The sequence below is a fragment of the Macaca fascicularis genome, chromosome 10 (assembly GCF_037993035.2).
Source record: "Macaca fascicularis isolate 582-1 chromosome 10, T2T-MFA8v1.1".
Classification (NCBI taxonomy): Eukaryota; Metazoa; Chordata; class Mammalia; order Primates; family Cercopithecidae; genus Macaca; species Macaca fascicularis.
In genome coordinates this window covers 13,902,378-13,921,041 of record NC_088384.1, presented here as the reverse complement: position 1 = coordinate 13,921,041, position 18,664 = coordinate 13,902,378, and the positions used below count along the sequence as shown (strand labels likewise).

General features: G+C 52.3%; 2 protein-coding genes across 24 annotated transcripts in view; one reads left to right on the top strand and one right to left on the bottom strand.

Moving 5' to 3' along the window:
• Positions 1-18,664, top strand: part of TRIOBP (TRIO and F-actin binding protein) — a 78,107-nt gene that overhangs the window by 18,956 nt on the left and 40,487 nt on the right. For 10 of the 14 annotated variants that reach the window (XR_012418752.1, XR_010578343.2, XM_045363663.2 and 7 more), the window contains 3 exons: positions 6,628-9,193; positions 16,264-16,378; positions 17,375-18,379. Coding sequence is in view for 11 of the 14 variants with exons in the window: in XM_045363663.2 (XP_045219598.2) it covers positions 6,628-9,193; positions 16,264-16,378; positions 17,375-18,379 (3,686 nt within the window). In the remaining 3 variants the exon portion in view is untranslated. Of the gene's footprint in view, positions 1-6,627; positions 9,194-12,748; positions 15,885-16,263; positions 16,379-17,374; positions 18,405-18,664 lie in introns of those variants that run through there. The other 4 variants (XR_012418753.1, XM_074003817.1, XM_074003816.1 and 1 more) reach the window with 4 other exon arrangements.
• Positions 1-18,664, bottom strand: part of LOC102125944 (guanine nucleotide-binding protein G(I)/G(S)/G(O) subunit gamma-10-like) — a 45,019-nt gene that overhangs the window by 14,635 nt on the left and 11,720 nt on the right. The window contains exons 3-4 of one of the 10 annotated variants that reach the window (XR_010578347.2): positions 6,602-6,783; positions 251-6,508 (exon numbers count right to left, since the gene is read on the bottom strand). The exons of 6 other annotated variants lie outside the window; for them this stretch is intronic. The gene's annotated coding sequence lies outside the window, so the exon portion shown is untranslated. Of the gene's footprint in view, positions 1-250; positions 6,509-6,601; positions 6,784-10,614; positions 11,236-18,664 lie in introns of those variants that run through there. 3 more of the 10 variants (XM_065522154.1, XR_012418757.1, XR_006690032.2) reach the window with 3 other exon arrangements.

The following is an 18,664-nucleotide window of genomic DNA, read 5'->3' as shown; positions in this document are numbered from 1 at the left end:
AGATCTCAGCTCACTGAAACCTTCGCCTCCCCAGTTCAAGCGATTCTCCCGCCCCAGCCTCCCAAGTAATTGAGGTTGCAGGCTCCCGCCACCATGCCCAGCTAATTTTTGTATTTTTAGTAGAGATGGGATTTCACCATGTTGGCCCAACTGGTCTCAAAACTCCTGACCTTCAGTGGTCTGTCCATCTCAGCCTCCTAATGTGCTGGGATTACAGGCGTGAGCCACTGCGCCTGGCCTATTATTATTATTTTTATTTTTTTGAGATAGAGTCTCACGCTGTTGCCCAGGTTGGAATGCAGTAGTGCCATCTCAGCTCACTGCAACCTCCGCCTCCTGGGTTCAAGTGATTCTCCTGCCTCAGCCTCCCTAGTAGCTGGGATTACAGGCTTGCAACACCATGCCTGGCTAATTTTTGTATTTTTAGTATAGACGGGGTTTCACCATGTTGGCCAGGCTTGTCTCAAATTCCTGGCTGGGGATTACAGGAGTGAGCCACTGTGCCTGGCCTTAGTCAAGGAGTTTGGACTTTCTTCTCTAAGCAGTAGGGAGCCACTGAAGGTTTTTTTGAGGAGGAAAGTCATGTAATTGAACCTGTGCCTTAGGAAGTTCCCTAGGTCAAAGGTGCAAAGGAGGAGTTGGAGCAGGGAGGGGCTGAAGGATGAGAAACCAGTTAAGAGACTGTTGCAGCTACCATAGCAATAACTGGTTCAGGCACGAATCACCGGCGGATGCGAAATACCTAGGGTGGTAAGTTGTCAGGCAACAGGGGTTTCACCATGGTCTCAAAGCATCAGTCCTCAGATTCTGCATCGATTACAGAGCGAAAAGATGCCGTTAGGTTGGGGAGAGCAGGAAGATACCACCTTCACCAAGCAGCTGTTCAGCATCCGCAGAGTGGAACAAACTAACATCAGATGCCCCTGATGTGATGCATGGGGTCGGGGGAGGGGATGCTGGGGTGCGCACAGAATCCTTCCCTTCTAAATTGTCCTTCTGCAAATGCATTGCCTACACCTAACCCCGGTGAAACATTACACAAACCCGAATTGAAAGACATTCTGCGGCCGGGCGCGGTGGCTCAAGCCTGTAATCCCAGCACTTTGGGAGGCGGAGACGGGCGGATCACGAGGTCAGGAGATCGAGACCATCCTGGCTAACCCGGTGAAACCCCGTCTCTACTAAAAAATACAAAAAAACTAGCCGGGCAAGGTGGCGGGCGCCTGTAGTCTCAGCTACTCGGGAGGCTGAGCCAGGAGAATGGCATAAACCCGGGAGGCGGAGCTTGCAGTGAGCCAAGATCTGGCCACTGCACTCCAGCTTGGGCAACAGAGCAAGACTCCGTCTCAAAAAAAAAAAAAAAAAAAAAGAGGCCGGGCGCGGTGGCTCAAGCCTGTAATCCCAGCACTTTGGGAGGCCGAGACGGGCGGATCACGAGGTCAGGAGATCGAGACCATCCTGGCTAACACGGTGAAACCCCGTCTCTACTAAAAAATACAAAAAACTAGCCGGGCGAGGTGGGGGGCGCCTGTAGTCCCAGCTACTCGGGAGGCTGAGGCAGGAGAATGGCGTAAACCCGGGAGGCGGAGCTTGCAGTGAGCCGAGATCGCGCCACTGCACTCCAGCCTGGGTGACAGAGCCAGACTCCGTCTCAAAAAAAAAAAAAAAAAGAAAGATATTCTGCAAAATGACTGGACTCCTCATAGGACAAAAAGGGGCTTGGGGACTGTTCTTGATTAAAAGAGACTAACGGGACGAGGACGTGGAATGCCATGTGTGAGCCCATTGGGATCTGGGACAGGAGGAGACAGAGCTGTGACAGGCATTACTGGGACAACTGGGGCATTTTTTTTTTTTTTTTGAGATGGAGTCTTGCTCTGTCTCCCAGGCTGGAGTGCAATGGCATGATCTCAGCTCATTGGAACCTCCGCCTCCTGGGTTCAAGCGATTCTACTGCCTCAGCCTCCAGAGTAGCTGGGATTACAGGTGCCTGCCACCACGCCCAGCTAACTTTTTGTATTTTTAGTAGACACAGGGTTTCACCATATTGAGCCTGATGGGATCTGGGACACGGCTGTAGTCCCAGTTACTCGGGATGCTGAGGCAGGAGAATCGCTTGAATTTGGGAGGCGGAGGTTTCAGTGAGCCGAGATCACCCCACTGCACTCCGGCCTGGGCAACAGAATAAGACTCCATCTCAAATTAATTAATTAATTAAAGGTCATGGTTGCAGGGTGAGGAGGGGACAGAGAAGGAGAGAGGTTTAGGAAGGAGACTTGATGGTACTCAGGACAGGAGGATACACGGTCACAGCTCCTGGCCTGGGTGTCTGCATGGATGGTGTGCCCTTTGCTGACAGCAGATGGCTGGGGAGCCGGTGTGCCCAGCGCTGGCTGTGCTGTGTGGGATTTGCAAGCCCCAAGGAAGAGGTTTTGAGGCTTCAGATGCTCAGGGAAGCAGGGGATGGAGATGTGGCATCTTCAACTGAGGGGCAATGCTCACTCGGGCGCTCAGTGGACGTTTACTTACAGCCCATAAGTCAATCACGGCTGAATAGATGTGGCAGCAATGAGAACAGCAGCAGCATTACAGCAGTGACCTGCTTTTCTGATGTTCCAGGCCTTGTGCTAAATCAATGTCTTGCACAGAATCACTCTGGGCTCCCCGACCCCTCACTCCTGGCCTGCCTCCTTCCTCACTGGCCACTCCACCTCTCTCTCCTTTGCTGAGGCCGCCTCCTCTGCTTCACTTTTAAATATCGGATGCCCCAGATCCCAGTCCTGGTCCCCTTCTGTCCTCTCCCTGCACACTTAGCTGCTTGGCTTTCAGTACTGTCTGGGAAAAACCATGACTCTGAAGTCTACATCTCTGGCCTTGATTTCTCCCTTGAACCTACCATTTTATACAGCCCAGCCCTCCACTGCGTTGATCACACCTCAGGCCCCACACTGCGCTCATTATTTCGCTCATTTCTTTCTTTCTTTCTTTTTTTTTCTTTTTGAGACAGAGTTTCACTCTCGTTGCCCAGGCTGGAGTGCAGTGGCGCAATCTCAGCTCACTGCAACCTCCACCTCCCGGGTTCAAGCCATTCTCTGCCTCAGGCTCCCAAGTAGCTGGGATTACAGGCATGAGCCACCACGCCCGGCTAGTTTTGTATTTTTATTAGAGACGGGGTTTCTCCATGTTGGTCAGGCTGGTCTCCAACTCCCGACCTCAGGTGATCCGCCTGCCTCGGCTTCCCAAAGTGCTGGGATTACAGGTGTGAGCGACCGTACCTGGCCGACTGCTCCAATACTATTAACTAAGCTACAGACTTGATGGGATTCACCAGTTTTTCTACTAATATCCTTTTTCTGTTCCTGGATCCATTCCAGGATCCCACATTGCCTTTAGTCCCCCTCCTCATTTCCTCTGTCTCCTCCAGTCTGTGACAGCTTTCCCATCTCTCCCAGTTTTCCCCTGAAGGCTGTGAGCACAGCGATCTGCTCACCTTTGACTTTAGAAAAAGTCTGCCTGGATGAATGATGACATTGGCCCCAGAGTGCACAGGCCTGGGGGCTACTGCAACCATCCAGGAGAGAAATAGTGGTGGCTTGGAGTAGGAAGTGGGTGTAGATGAGAGAAAATTTGGAATGTATTTATTTTATTTTTATTTTTCGTAGAGATGGGGGCTCACTATGTTGCCCAGGCTGGTCTCCAACTCCTGGGCTCAAGCAATCCTCCTGCCTCAGCCTCCCAAAATGTTGGAATTACAGGTGTGAGCCACTACCAGGCATGAAATGTATTTTAGAATAGCCATGGGACATCAGCCACCAGCAAATTTTTTGTTTTTTTGTTTTCTGGGACAGAGTCTTGCTCTGTCACCCAGGCTGGAGTACAGTGGCCAGATCTCAGCTCACTGCAACTACCACCTCCAGGTTCAAGCAATTCTCCAGCCTCAGCCTCCCAAGTAGCTGGGATTACAGGCATGCACCACTGCATCCAGCTAATTTTTTTTTTTTTTTTTTTTTTGAGATGGAGTCTTGCTCGGTCGCCCAGGCTGGAGTGCAGTGGTGCGATCTCGGCTCACTGCAAGTTTCGCCCCATGGGTTCACACCATTCTCCTGCCTCAGCCTCCCGAGTAGCTGGGACTACAGGCCCCCACCACCACGCCTGGCTAATTTTTTTTTTTTTGTAATTTTAGTAGAGATGGGGTTTCACCATGTTAGCCAGACTGCTATCGATCTCCTGACCTCGTGATCCGCCCGCCTCGGCCTCCTAAAGTTCTGGGATTACAGGCATGAGCCACCGCGCCCGGCCGCATCCAGCTAATTTTTGTATTTTTAGTAGAGACTGGTTTCACCATGTTGGCCAGGCTAGTCTCGAACTCCTGACCTCAGATGATCCACCCACCTCGGCCTCCCAAAGTGTTGGTATTACAGGTGTGAGCCACTGTGCCTAGAGACCATGCAAATTTTGAATTCTCTGCTAGGTGCTGGGAACTCAGACTTCACCAACAACAGCCCAGGGAGGCTGGACGAGGCAGTGGTTGCAAAGGGAGAGCAGAGGGGATCTTAAGAAGGCATGAGGACGCAGTGGCTCAAGCCTGTAATCCCAGCACTTTGGGAGGCCGAGACGGGCGGATCACGAGGTCAGGAGATCGAGACCATCCTGGCTAACACAGTGAAACCCCATCTCTACTAAAAAAAATACAAAAAACTAGCCGGGCGATGTGGCGGGCGCCTGTAGTCCCAGCTACTCGGTAGGCTGAGGCAGGAGAATGGCAGGAACCCGGGAGGCGGAGCTTGCAGTGAGCTGAGATCCGGCCACTGCACTCCAGCCTGGGCGACAGAGCCAGACTCTGTCTCAAAAAAAAAAAAAAAAAAAAAGAAGGCATGAGGAGAGGGGATCTGCGTGAAGGCAATTGTGGCTACTTTTTTGTTTCATTTGTTGTTTTAAGACAATATCTTGCTCTGTTGCCCACCCTAGAGGGCAGTGGCACAATCTTGGCTCACTGCAACCTCTGCCTCCTGGGCTCAGGCAATCCTCTGGCCTCAGCCTCCTAGGTGGCTGTGACCACAGGCACGTACCACTGGGCCCTGCTAAGTTTTAAAAAACTCGTAGTAGAGACAGGGTCTCACCATGTTGCATAGGCTGGTCTAGAACTCCTGAGCTCAAGTGATCCTCCCACCTTGGCCTCCCAAAGTGCTGGGATTACAGGTGTGAGCCACCACACCCACAGTTGTGGCTCCTTTAAGATGAGGCCACAATACCCTTTACTCTTCATCTAAAGCAGTAGCCAAGGGACATGTACATAGCTGGTGCTCAACACCTGCTCGGTGACTGAGGGATTGAGCGGGATGGAGGGTGACACACCAAGGTCATGGCAACTCAGTCATGAGGCTAGGAGTTGCGAAGAGGTCACTATTGAGGACGGTTATGTTAATCCTTCAGGCCAGTGCTTCTGAAACTCTAAGTTGTACAAATCACCAGATAATTTTGTTAAATGCAGATTCAGAAGCAGTGCATCTGGGCTGGGACCTGAGATTCTGCATTTCTGGCAAACTCCCAGCTATCAGTTTATAAAAGTTTGTCCATCCCTGCACCTTTCCCATCCTCATGGCAGCCCTGGGAGAAGCCTCAGGGTAGGAACATTTGAATACAAAAAACCAGGGCTTTCTAGAGCTGTCACACATGAAACAGACTCATTAGAACCTATCTCTACTAAAAATACAAAAATGAGCTGGGCATGGTGGCACATGCCTGTAATCCCAGCTACTTGGGAGGCTGAGGCAGGAGAATCATTTGAACCCAGGAGGCATAGCTTACAGTGAGCCAAGTCTGTCACTCTAGTCTGGGTGACAGAATGAGACTCTGTCTCAAAAAAAAAAAAAAAAAAAAAAAAAGCCCGGGCACGGTGGCTCACACCTGTAATCCCAGCACTTTGGGAGGCCATGACGAGCGGATCACCTGAGGTCAGGAGTGTGAGACCAGCCTGGCCAACATGGTGAAACCCCGTCTCTACTAAAAACACAAAAATTAGCCGGGCATGGTGGCACATGCCTGTAATCCCAGCTACTCCAGAGGCTGAGGCAGGAGAATGGCTTGAACCCAGAACGTGGAGGTTGCAATGAGCCAAGATGGTGCCACTGTACTCCAGCCTGGGCGACAGAGCGAGGCTGTCTCAAAAACAAAACAGAAAAACCAGAAATGGGGGGAATTCCTCAGATTCTGATTGAAGGAAGTAAAACTGGGAAGGGCAGACTATCAGGTGGCTGCTGCTGGGCCCACCTCTCCCTCCCTGGGTTACACAGGCTATTGCCAACACTTCTGTCCACGAGTCTGCCTCTTCTCTGTTTTGTCCATGGATCCCCAGACCCTGTGGCCTCTTCCAGTTGTTGAGTCCATCTCTTGACTGAGTCAGGGTCTCAATTTCAAATTCTTGACCTCGGCTTGAGAGAAGCATCCAAGCCCTTGTCTCATCAGTCTTGGTCAGAGAGGTGGAGTCACTTGGTACGGACAGTGAGACCTGTAAGAGGAGGGTGTGGGGTCTGCCCTAATCACTGGTCCAAAGAGACAAAGAAAGGTAGAATATGAGAGGTGCCTGGACCCCTCCCCTTACCTTGAGCCCCTCTGTTTTCTCTCCAGACACGGGCGGTGGGAGCCGGAGCGCAGGACAGCACTGGGCAAAGCTCCGGGGAGAAAGTGGGTTCTTCTCCCTAGAGCGGCACCGGTCAACACTGACCCAGGCTGCCTCCATGACACCACACAGCGGACCTCGAAGCACCACGCCTCGGGCTTCCCCTGCCCAAAAGGACACTGCTCAGGCTGCGTCTACACGTGAAACCCCCCGAGCCTCCTCTCCCCACCGAATCACCCAAAGGGACACCTCCAGGGCCTCATCCACCCAACAGGACACCTCCAGGGCCTCATTTACACAGCGGAACACCCCCAGAGCTTCCTCTCCCTCACGAAGCACCCAACAGGATAACCCCAGAACCTCGTCCAACCAACAAAATAATCCTCAATATCCCTCTCCCCAAAGAGCCACCCAACAAGATAACCCTAGAACCTCTTCTACCCAGCAGGACAACCCCCAAACTTCTTTTCCTACTTGTACTCCCCAGTGGGACAACCCCAGGACACCCTGTGCCCGACGGGGTGATCCCAGAGCCTCCTCTCCCAACAGAGCCACCCAACGAGACAACCCCAGAACATCCTGTGCCCAGCGGGACAATCCCAGAGCCTCCTCTCCCGACAGAACCACCCAGCGAGACAACCCCAGAACATCCTGCGCCCAGCGGGACAATCCCAGAGCCTCCTCTCCCAACAGAGCCACCCAACGAGACAACCCCAGAACATCCTGCGCCCAGCGGGACAATCCCAGAGCCTCCTCTCCCAACAGAGCCACCCAACGAGACAACCCCAGAACATCCTGTGCCCAACGGGACGATCCCAGAGCCTCCTCTCCCAATAGAGCCACAAGAGACAACCCCAGAACATCCTGCGCCAAACGGGACAATCCCAGAGCCTCCTCTCCCGACAGAACCACCCAACGAGACAACCCCAGAACATCCTGTGCCCAGCGGGACGATCCCGGAGCCTCCTCTCCCAACAGAACCACCCAACGAGACAACCCCAGAACATCCTGTGCCCAACGGGACAATCCCAGAGCCTCCTCTCCCAACAGAGCTTCCCAACAGGACAACCCCAGAACTTCTATTCAACAGAACATCCCCAGATCATCTTCTACCCAACAAGACAACCCTAAAACCTCTTGTACCAAACGGGATAACCTCAGACCCACTCGTACACAGCGGGACCGCACACAGTCCTTTTCCTTTCAACGAGACAACCCTGGAACCTCCTCATCTCAATGCTGCACCCAAAAGGAGAATCTGAGACCATCATCTCCCCACCGCTCCACTCAATGGAACAATCCCAGGAATTCGTCTCCACATCGTACCAACAAAGACATCCCCTGGGCCTCCTTTCCCCTCCGGCCAACTCAGAGTGATGGTCCCCGAACCTCTTCCCCATCTCGCTCCAAGCAAAATGAGGTTCCCTGGGCATCCATCGCCCTCCGGCCAACCCAAGGTGACAGGCCTCAGACATCCTCTCCCAGCAGGCCAGCCCAGCATGACCCACCCCAGTCCTCCTTTGGCCCCACCCAGTACAACTTGCCATCCCGGGTCACCTCTTCCTCCCCTAACCCAGGCCACCAGAGCACCTCCCGGACTTCCTCACCTGTGTACCCTGCTGCCTGTGGGGTTCCCTTGACCTATCCTGAGCCCTCCCAGCCTCCATGTGCTGTGTGCATTGGGCACCGGGATGCCCCTCGAGCCTCTTCGCCCCCTCGCTATTTGCAGCATGACCCCTTCCCCTTCTTCCCAGAGCCCCACGCCCCAGAGAGTGAATTGCCCCACCACGAGCCTCCCTATATACCACCTGCTGTGTGCATTGGACACCGAGATGCCCCCCAGGCGTCCTCGCCCCCCCGCCACACCCAATTTGACCCCTTCCCCTTCCTCCCAGACACATCAGACGCCGAACATCGGTGTCAGTCCCCCCAACACGAGCCCCTTCAGCTCCCCGCACCTGTATGTATTGGGTACCGAGACGCACCCCGGGCCTCCTCCCCACCACGCCAGGCCCCAGAGCCTTCCCTCTTGTTCCAGGACCTCCCCAGGGCCAGCACAGAGAGCCTTGTCCCTTCCATGGACTCTCTGCACGAGGGCCCCCAAATCCCCACCCCTGTGTGCATTGGGCACCGGGATGCACCCTCCTTCTCATCCCCACCACGCCAGGCTCCTGAGCCATCCCTCTTCTTCCAGGACCCCCCTGGAACTAGTATGGAGAGCCTGGCCCCCTCCACTGACTCTCTGCATGGCTCCCTAGTGCTGATCCCCCAAGTGTGCATCGGGCACCGGGATGCACCCCGAGCCTCCTCCCCACCCCGCCACCCACCCAGTGATCTAGCGTTCCTGGCACCCTCACCTTCGCCGGGCAGCTCCAGGGGTTCCCGGGGCTCAGCACCTCCCGGGGAGACCAGGCACAACTTGGAGCGGGAGGAGTACACTGTGCTGGCTGACCTGCCCCCACCCAGGAGGCTGGCCCAGAGACAGCCAGGGACCCAAGTGCAGCACAGCAGCGGGGGCCGCACCCGCAGCCCTGGCCGCGCGGAGGTGGAGCGCCTCTTCGGGCAAGAGCGCAGGTGAGCCCAGGGGTGGGGTCAGCCAAGTGGGCTGGGGAGGAGGCTCAGCAGCAGGACAGGTGTAAGTTTCTCAGGGTTAGGGTGCCAAGAGAGTGTTCAAATCCCCCTGGCTTGCCATTTACTGGCTGTGTGACCTTGGGCAAATCACTCCATTTCTCTGTTTCTGCATATTAGGAGTTTTCTGCTTGTGTGTGTGTGTGTGGTTAAGTGATGTCATGCATAGCCCAGTGGTTAACAGCAAAGACTGCAGTCATGAGGGCTGAGTCCAAATCCTGGGTCAAAGTCACATTTCAACTCATGTGACCTGATATAGTGAGTTAACCTACCTGAGCCTCAATTTCCTCATCTGTAATGGAGGGGAACATGAGCCCATTCATTCAAATGAGGGTGAACTCTTTTTCTTTTTTCTTTTTTTTTTTTTTTTGAGGCGGAGTTTTGCTCTTGTTGCCCAGGCTGGAGTGCAATGGTGCAATCTTGGCTCACTGCAACCTCCACCTCCCGGGTTCAAGCGAATCTCCTGCCTCAGCCTCCCGAGTAGCTGGGATTACAGGGGTCCGCTACCACACCTGGCTAATTTTTAAAATATTTTTAGTAGAGATGGGGTTTTGCCATATTGGCCAGGCTGGTCTCAAACTCCTGACCTCAAGTGATCCGCCTGCCTCGGCCTCACAAAGTGCTGGGATTACAGGAGTGACCCACCGCACCTGGCCATAATGAGAGTGAACTCTCAAACCCTTTGATTCAGACTCACGGGTTTTTTTTTCTTCCGTGCATGAGGGAGAGGAAGAAAGTGCCCATTCTTTTTTTCCTGCCTTGGCAAAGAAAATTCATGGGTCCCTATGCATTTCAGAAAACTGTTATGTCAATTTAAAAATGTATGGCCAGGGCCAGGCATGGTGGCTCACGCCTGTAATCCCAGCACTTTGGGAGGCCAAGGCGGGCGGATCATGAGGTCAGGAGATTGAGACCATCCTGGCTAACACGGTGAAACCTTGTCTCTACTAAAAATACAAAAAACACGCTGCAGTCCCAGTGACTCAGGCGGCTGAGGCAGGAGAATGGCTTGAACCCGGGAGGTGGAGCTTGCAGGGAGCCAAGATCACATCACTGCACTCCAGTCTGGGCGACAGAGCGAGACTCCGTCTAAAAAAAAAAAAAAGTATGGCCAGAGTCACCCTATTTTAAGAAAGAAAGCTCACAGAATTACAGATTTTTAGCAGTCAAACATCCTGAAACAACTAAAGTCCAGGTGTCTTTTGAGTCTCCTTGGTCAGCAGCACTGGTCCCCGCGGAAGGGGAGCATTTCCTCCTGATCCGGCTGAGATTTCTCACCCTAGAAGTTCCAGCCCTCGAGTTTTCAAGGATCAGAGCTAGAATTCCATTAGTTAGGGTCAAGAGAACAACAGCAACAAAAAGCAGTCTGGAAGTCTCAAAACTTTCCGTGTATCTAATTCAGTGAATTTTTAGTATATTTACCAAGTTGTCCAACCACTGCCACAATCTAACTTTTAGAACATTTTCATCACCCTAAAGGGTATGGAATCTTTTGTATCTAAAATTCCTCTTTGCTGCTCCTTGGGCAAGTTTTCTCCTGGATTTGAATCTGCATGAGAAACCTGATCAATCTTGGCTGGGTGCGGTGGCTCCCTCCTGTAATCCCAGCACCGGAGCTTGCAGTGAGCCGAGATCATGCCACTGCACTCCAACCTGGGCAACACAGTGAGACTCCGTCTCAAAAAAAAAAAAAAAAAAAAAAAAAATTAGCTGAATGTAGTGGCACACGCCTGTAGTCCCAGCTACTCAGGAAGCTGAGACAGCAGTATCGCTTGAATTTGGGAGGTGGAGTTTGCAGTGAGCTAAGATTGTGCCATTGCACTCCAGCCTGGCAACAAGAGTGAAACTCCATCTCAAAAAAAAAAAAAAGAAAGAAAAAAGAAACCTTATCTCTTGTTCTTCAAATTTCCTTTTCCAGTAAGCTTGATCATGTAATATCCAGATGACAACCATGTGGTCTCCAGTATTAGTATAATTCTTTCTTTGGCCTTAAAAACAAAAACAAAAACCCAGAGCAGTTTTAGGTTCACAGCAAAATTGAACAGAAAGCGGAGAGTTCCACGCACAGCTTCTCCCACTACCAGTATCCTGTACTAGACACGTATGCTTGTTTCCAGCTCCTGGCCTCAAGGGATCCTCCTTTCTTGGCCTCTCAAAGGGCTGGTGAGCCACTGCACTGGGCAGTAGGGGATACATTTGTTATAATCCATGAACCTACACTGACAAATCACCCAAAGTTCACTGTTCACTCAAGTCTGTACAGCCTACGGACTTGAATGAATGTATAATGACAAGTATCCACCATCGTAACATCATGGAGTAGTTTCACCCTAAAAGTCTTCACTGTCTTTGACTTTTTTTTTTTCTTTGGAGATGGATTCTTACTCTGTCACCCAGGCTGGAGTGCAGTGGCACAATCTTGGCTCATTGCAACCTCTGCCTCCCAGGTTCAAGCAATTCTCCTGCCTCAGCCTCCCGAGTAGCTGGGACTACAGGTACCCGCCACCATGCCCGGCTAATTTATTTGTATTTTTAGTAGCGACAGGGTTTCACCCTGTTGCCCAGGCTGGTCTTGAACTCCTGAGCTCAGGCAATCCGCCCACCTCGGCCTCCCAAAGTGCTGGGATTACAGGTGTGAGCCACCGCTCATGGCCTGACCTTTTGTTTTTGAGACGGGGTCTTGCTCTGTCACCCCGCAGGAGTGCAGTGGCATGATCATGGCTCACTGCGGCCTCAAACTGCCAGGCTCAAGGGATTCTCTCACCTCAGCCTCCCCAGTAGCTGGGACTACAGGTGTGCGCCACTGTGCCCAGCTAATTTTTCTATTTTTTGTAGAGATGGAGTCTCACTTTATTGGCCAGGTTGGTCTCAAACTCCTGGCCTTGAGTAATGCTCCCACCTTGGCCTCCCAAAGTGTCTTTGACCTTTTTATGATTACTATTTCTGGTCTAATGTCAATTTTCCTAACTTTGTTTTAACTATTAACTCAGTAGGGACATTAAGGTCTTTAAGCCAAAGTTAATTAATTTTCTTTCCTTTTTTCCAGGATAATTTTAGAGAGATAAGGTGTTTATATTACTAATATAAATGAGAAATATGTTTACACTTTTATTAACCATTTGTTTTTACATGATCACTCCTGTACATTTAATTCTACTCTCTTTGAAATCGATTATTTACCTTTTAGGGAAGTTTTTATAATTTTACTGAGTAATTAAATTTTTTCCTCTTATCTGGCACCTTTTCCAAGTAGAAAACCATTCATCCTCTGAAGATGGAAATTTTTAAAACTATGTAGTGTGTGTGTAAGGGACAGACTGGAGTTTATGGGTGGGTGGCTGTAAGACTGAGCTTTTATTTTCTCTCATTTCCTCATCGATATGTATTTATTGAGCATCTACTCTGTCCAAGCATTGTCCCAAGTCTGGAAATTTTTTCTTAAAAGATTATCACATCAAAGCATTGGGAGTTTTGGCTTGATCTTATTTTTTTTTTCCTTAGATGCCTTTGGAATCTCTTAAAGTCATGTAAGCATTCTGTGGTCATTTGAATTTAAAACACAGACTTCATTGGATTTACTAGACTTGATGGCTTTGCGCCTTTAATTCTCTCTGGAGGTCGAAGAGCCCATCTAAGCTTCCAAAGGAAACATGTTTCCTTTGTCATGCTTGGTGTGGTCACATCAACTCTTGGGAACAGGTGGCCCCGGGGACACGCTGTTGCTTCAGCATCAGACAAACCGGGTCTCTGTTGGGGTCTCAGAATCTTCTTGAGTCCCTCGCTCTTTTCTCTCAATTCCACATGGGGGAAAAAAGGAAGGCGAGTTCTCAGGAGGAATGCTCATCAAGCAAGCTGGAGTTCGTATGGAAAATGCATCCATCCAGAAGAGAACACACAAGTGCCTTGCTTCCCTTCACCGGGTGTTTCCACTATTGTCCTCCCCCTCCTCCCCATTAGGGAGGAACGGCCCACGGGGTCATGTTTGGGCTCTTGCTTCATCGAGGCTCCTATACCCCAGTTCAGGGGAAAATTCAGTCTAAGGACTTCAGCTCTCACAGAGTAAGGAAACGCACTCACCTCAAATTAGATTACAAATTGGCTAGGTGCAGTAGCTCACACCCGCAATGCCAACACTTTGGGAGGTCGAGGCAAGCGGATCACCTGAGGTCAGGAGTTTGAAATGAGACCAGCCTGGCTAACATGGTAAAACCCGTCTCTACTAAAAATACAAAAATTAGCCAGGCATGGTGGTAGACACCTGTAATTCCAGCTGCTCGGGAGGCTGAGGCAGGAGAATCGCTTGAAACCGGAAGGCAGAGGTTGCAGTGAGCTGAGATTGCACCATGGCACTCCAGCCTGGGCCACAGAGCGAGACTCCATCTCAAAAAAAAAAAAAAAGATTACAAACAGCCTGCTCAGGGAGCCCTCAAGCTCAGAAACACTTCTTCCAGGGAACTTTGGCTCCTGTCTGAACCAGCTGCCAATAACTGCTAACAACTCAAATTACTGTGCTTTATGGCTCTGATTCTAATGACATTGGTAAAAGACATGAAACAACAAAAAACTTCAACCCCATACTTTTTTCTTTTTGAGACAGGATCTTGCTCTTTCGCCCAGTCTGGAATGCAGTGGCGTGATCATGGCTCACTGCAGCCTCAACCTCCCAGGCTGAAGCGATCCTCCCACTTCAGCCTCCCAAGTAGCTGGGACTATAGCCACGTATCACCATGCCTGGCTCATTTAAAAAAATTTTTTTCCTAGAACAAGGTCTCATTCTGTTGCCAGGGCTTTCTTAAACTCCTTGGCTCAAGTGATCCTCTGACCTCAGCCTCCCCAAGTGCTGGAATTACAGATATAAAGACATTGTACCTGGCCTCCCAACCCCATACTTTTTTTTTTTTTTTGAGACAGGGTCTCACTATGCGGCTCAGGCTGGAGTGCAGTGGTGCGATCTCGGCTCACTGCTCCTGGGGTCAAGCAATCCTCCTGCCTCAGCCTCCTGAGTAGCTGGGATTACAGGCACGTGCCACCACGCCCGGCTAAGTTTTGTATTTTTAGTAGAGACTGGGTTTCACTATATTGACCAGGCTGGTCTCGAACTCCTGACCTCAAGTGATCCACCCACCTCAGTCTCCCAAAGTGCTGGGATTAGAGGCATGAGCCACTGTGCCTGGGCTAATTTTTGTATTTTCAGAGACTGGGTTTCACTATGTTGTCCAGCCTGGTCTCAGCCTCCCAAAGTTCTGGGATTACAGGCATGACCCACTGCGCTCTGTCCAATCCCATACTTTTGAAGGTGGTGTTCCAGCATGGTTCCTCAGGCACAGGCCCACGGCAGAGAGCAGGTCCTACGGAGGCCTGAGCAGAGGTTCCTCTTACTTCCCTTTTTGCTGCCTTACTCTGGGCCCACCACAGGGTGGCCTTTTTCAGGCTTCTCTTCCTGGTTCGGTTCATCCACCAAAGACACAGCTCCATTTGCTAACTGAGACCCAACCAAAATAAACAGTCACTGAGCACTTGGGTCTTTTGTTGTGACCCCTTAGGTAGAGGAAGAGAGAGATAAGCCTAGGTTGTTTGGTGTTTCTACTTGTCGATAGAGATACCACGTTAAACATTAACAGCCATGCCTCCCAGTTAGTAAGCAAGACAACTAATTGGAACTAGACTTTTTACTAACAAGTTAGAGATGATCTTCATCGGATGCGGCAACAACGCCTGAAGTCCAGTGTCTTAGAAATGACATTTGCCCAGGGCCAGGCGTGGTGGCTCATGCCTGTAATCCCAGCTACTTGGGAGGTTAAGACAGAGAATCCCTTGAGACCGGGAGACGGAAGTTGCAGTGAGCTGAGACTGCGCCACTGCACTCTAGCAGCTTGGATGACAGAGGGAGACTCCATCTCAAAAAAAAAAAAAAAAAAAAATGACATTTGCTTGGACAGTTCATGTTGGCCTCTCTGGAGTAGTCGGGAAGGATGTTTCTTTCTTCTGATTTTGCTCAGAGCTCTTGCCAACAGCTAGGATGGCCTGGCATTTTCAAGGCTAAGTGCTGGGATTCTGTTGGTTAACGGTGATGGGAGGGAAAAAGGAAAAGAAATCCAACTTTTTTTTTTTTTTTTTGAGATGGAGTCTTGCTCTGTCACCCAGGCTGGAGTGCAGTGGCACGATCTTGGTTCACTGCAAGCTCTGCCTCCCGAGTTCACACCATTCTCCTGCTGAATTCAGCCTCCCGAGTAGCTGGGACTACAAGTGCCCGCCACCATGCCTGGCTAATGTTTTTGTATTTTTAGTAGAGATGGGGTTTCACTGTGTTAGCCAGGATGGTCTCGATCTCCTGACCTTGTGATCCGCCTGCCTCGGCCTCCAAAGTGCTGGGATTACAGGCTTGAGCCACCGCGCCCAGCCTCAAGAAATCCAAAATTTACAATATGGACAGGAAAAGGGCAGAAAGAATGGAACATGGGGGCACACAGCAGTCTGGCTCTGTCGTCCCACCTCGTGGGCTGTGTGAGATGGAACAAGATCATGATACAAGCGCTTGGCCCCTGGAATGTAAGAAGCGCTCAATAAATGCTTTGCCATTATGATTATGTGTGCCGGGTGCCTGGTACACAGTAGGTGCTCAATAAATCTTAATTCCTGCAAAGACCAGTCTAACCTGTGTCTGGGGGTGGCTAGTGGGCTGCTGGTGGGGTGGTGGTTAGTCACAGGTAGTACTGGATGAGACAGAAGATAGCCATGGTCAGGGCCAGATCCCCCTCCCCACCCAAACACCTCTACTCCCCATTTTTCTTGTCATTTTCTCAAGAGCCTCATGAGGCAGAATAGAGCAGTGTTAACTACCCCCATTTTTCAGAAGGGGAAACTGAGGCCCTGAGAGTCACCCTTACTTAGGGCCCTTCAACCAGTTTGCAGTGGGTCCCTGGCTCTCCCACATCTTCTTTTGGAGGTGGGAGCAGAGGGACTGGGGTGCTGGGAGTGGGACAGTCCCTCAGAGGAGTGGCTGCATTTGCTCATAGGAAGTCCGAGGCAGCGGGGGCCTTCCAGGCCCAGGACGAGGGACGGTCACAGCGGCCCAGCCAAGGCCAGAGCCAACTTCTCCGAAGACAGTCCAGCCCTGCCCCCAGCAGGCAGGTGAGCACTGCCAGCTGTCTGGGGCCCCACACCCCAAGGGGCGGCCACTGCCTCTTCCCTCCTGCTAGAAGCCAGGCAGGGAGCTTGGACAGGAAGGTCCTCTATGAAAGGGTCGGAGTCCAATCATGGGTCTCCAGCTCTCCCCTCTCCCCAAGGGCCAGAAGCTCTTGGCAAATTGCACAAGACCTCATATTAGTCCTTGGAAGACAGCCCCTGTCCCATGCTATCCCCTTCCTTTACTAAGTACTGCTTTTTTTTTTTTTTTTGAGATGGAGTCTTGCTCTGTCTCCCAGGCTGGAGTGCAGTGGGGCAATATTGGATCACTGCAACCTCCACCTCCCGGGTTCAAGAGATTCTTCTACCTCAGCCTCCCGAGTAGCTGGGATTACAGGGGCGTGCCACCACACCCAGCTAATTTTTGTACTTTTAGTAGAGACAGGGTTTCACCATGTTGGCCAGCCTGGTCACTCTTGACCTCAGGTGATCCACCCACCTCGGCCTCCCAAGGTGCTGGGATTACAGGCGTGAGCCACCGCACCTGGCCAGTACTGCTGCCAATACTGCTGTCTTGAGCAGATTTCAGGGAAAGCCTTGATGCATGAATCTGGCTCTAAGGGCCCTCTCTTTCAGGGTGATTTGTATCTCTAACAAAACCCAGGGGGCCAGGCCCACTGCAGTGGAATGGGGTATTGGTGGTGGAGGTTCTGGCACCTGATAGCCCAAGTTGGAATCAGTATCTTTGAGAGGGGTGAGAAGCCAAGAATGGGAGCAGGTCTTTGCAGATCTTTTTCTGGAACCGAGGAAAGCGGGTGAAAGGGAAGAGCTGACCCCCGACGGGGGAGGAGGGCAGGGACCCTGTGTGCTTTTTGGCCTGCTTTCATCCAGGCTGCTGTGTGAGCACAGCCTTGCCTCTCTGGGGGCCTGACTAAGAAAGGCAGAGCCGACAGCGAGGTCCCCAGAGAGAGAGCCTCACCCACCTCCCTACCTCATCCCCAGGTGACCAAGCGCCCTGCCAAACAGGCAGAACTGATCTGGCGGAGCCAAGCAGAGCCCCCTCATTCTCGGAGTCCTGAGAAGAGACCTGAGGGAGATCGGCGGCTCCAGGGGTCCCCGCCACCTCCCAGGACATCAGCCAGGACCCCTGAGAGGGAGCTGCAGACACAGAGACCTCTGGAGAGTGGCCAAGCAGGCCCAAGACAGCCTCTGGGGGCGTGGCAGAGTCAGGAGGAACCGCCAGGGTCCAAGGGCCCTCACAGACACCTGGAGAGGAGCTGGAGCAGCCAGGAGGGAGGCCTGGGGGCAGCCAAAGCCTTGGAGGGAGCATGGGGGGGCCCTCCTGGGGAGTACAGGGAGAGCTGGGGACAGCCAGAGGCCTGGGAGGAGGCGGCCACCCATGAGCCCCCCAGAGAACTAGGGAAGAGAAGCGCACTCACAAGCCCCCCTGAGAACTGGGGAGGCCCCACAGAGTCCTCACAATCCAGGCGCCCTGAGACACCCACTACTGTGGGCTGGGGGGCAGAGGGAGCGTGTCCATACTCGCATGGCCCTGAGAGGCGACCCGAGCTTGACTGGAGGGACCTGCTTGGTCTTCTCCGGGCACCAGGAGAGGGGGCCTGGGCCCGTCTCCCCAGGCTGGACTGGGAGGGCCTCTTGGAGCTCCTGCAGGCCAGGCTGCCCCGCAAGGACCCAGCTGGACATAGGGATGACCTGGCCAGGGCTTCAGGGCCAGAGATGGGTCCCCCAGGCACAAAGGATGTCCCCGAGCAGGAGTCACACAGTCAGCCAGAAGGCTGGGCCGAGGCCACCCCAGTCAACGGACACAGCCCCGCACCGTGGCCCCAGAGCCTGGCCCAGCCGCCCAGCCCTGCCTGCACCTCCACCCAGTGGCCAAAGACCAAAGTGACAAGAGGACCAGCGACCGTAACTCTGGCAGGCCTAGAGCAGACGGGCCCCCTGGGGAGCAGGAGCACTGCAGAGGGCCCCAGTTTGTCAGAGCTGCAGGTAAGGAGGTTCCCCCCTCCCAAGGGTAGCCAGAAAGTCAGCCCCCCACAGCCAAGTCTCCTTGGAAAAGCCTCCCCTTTGAGTAGCCTCAGCTCCTGCATCCCCCTCCAGGCTCAGACCTCAGCCTCCCTGCTGACCACAACCCATCCCGACCACCAAACTGGCCCAATACTGATGATGAGCAACACCGTTTTAAGTGTTTATGGGCCAAGCCCTGATCTGAATGTTTGATGTGTACTTTTACCATTTAGTCTCCTTAGCAACCAAGTGAGAAATACACTATTT